The sequence below is a fragment of the Octodon degus genome, unplaced genomic scaffold, assembly GCF_000260255.1.
Source record: "Octodon degus isolate 3935 unplaced genomic scaffold, OctDeg1.0 scaffold00011, whole genome shotgun sequence".
NCBI lineage: Eukaryota > Metazoa > Chordata > Mammalia > Rodentia > Octodontidae > Octodon > Octodon degus.
Window position 1 is genome coordinate 8011708 of NW_004524587.1, and position 1063 is coordinate 8012770.

Sequence of the window (1063 nt, forward strand, 5' to 3'; positions counted from 1 at the left end):
TATATATATAATATAATATAAGCTTAAAATTTTAGGAAAATAGTTATCTTTGGGAGAGAGGGAAGAACAGAGTTACTGTGGAGGCTTAAACATTACCGGTCATATCTTTATGAAACGTACCTTATAGAGACACTTGTGTGTTTTTTCATCACAAGATAAAAGTAGTTGATAGAATATTTTAAAAATATGTATCACTTTGGGTTGGGGATGTATCTCAGCAGCATAAGTGCCTGCCTGGCAAGTGCAAGGTCCCAAGTTTGATCCGCAAGAAACAACAAACAGGGCCTGCCAGATAGGTCAGTGGACTAAAGCACCTGCTTAGGCAGAGTGCAGCTGCTGGAGTTTGATCCCCAGCATGTTGTGCTGGTCCCGCCCGCGGGGCATGTTGAGACAGGGCTTGAGACTGAGCGTGGTGGTGTGCACCTGTAATCCCAGCACTTGGGAGGCTGAAAACGGGAGATCAGTAGGGTCCTATCTAGGTAGTGAGACCTTTAGACCCTGTAGTAAATACATAAAAACAACAACAAACAAAACACGTATCACCCTGTAAAAAGTAGTCTCTTAATTATACACGACTACCATACTGTTATGAGTTCAATAAAATAGCATTACCTTGGTTCGATTTTTTCTGGTGCAGAATTTCTCAAATTATTCTGGACAAGCCGGAACTGCAATACACCACAGAAATAAGAATATTTTTATCCACCAGCCCTTTTTATTTATTCCTGCTTGCCACTCCAAACTTCTGGTATACAATGTTTGGGTCTGGTTTGCTCACTTGGTTTACCTTTCCTTTGAGCCAGAAGTGGGCTTTCTGGATAAGAAAGCTGCACACTTGATTTTGGTTTAGATGCTAAGCTGCACTTCTGTTACTGTGTTTCAAAGTCCATAAGACTACAATCTTAGGAACTTTTTTTTTTTTGTTTGTTTGTTTTCTGCTCCTTGAATGCCTTCAGGGCACTTTTGGCTGGCTGGAGTGTTGTGGGGATCGAACTACAGCAAACTGAGGCTGCCAGCATTGTGGAAGCAGCCACTTAAAGAACTGAGCTAGGGCTGGGCCCCC

General features: G+C 42.1%; 1 protein-coding gene across 3 annotated transcripts in view; it reads right to left on the reverse strand.

Moving 5' to 3' along the window:
• Cog4 (component of oligomeric golgi complex 4) overlaps positions 1–1063 on the reverse strand; it is a 37009-nt gene that overhangs the window by 18664 nt on the left and 17282 nt on the right. For all 3 annotated transcript variants that reach the window (XR_002819879.1, XM_004625793.2, XM_023709159.1), the window contains exon 8: positions 613–668. Coding sequence is in view for 2 of the 3 variants with exons in the window: in XM_004625793.2 (XP_004625850.1) it covers positions 613–668 (56 nt within the window). In the remaining variant the exon portion in view is untranslated. The remainder of the gene's footprint in view (positions 1–612; positions 669–1063) is intronic.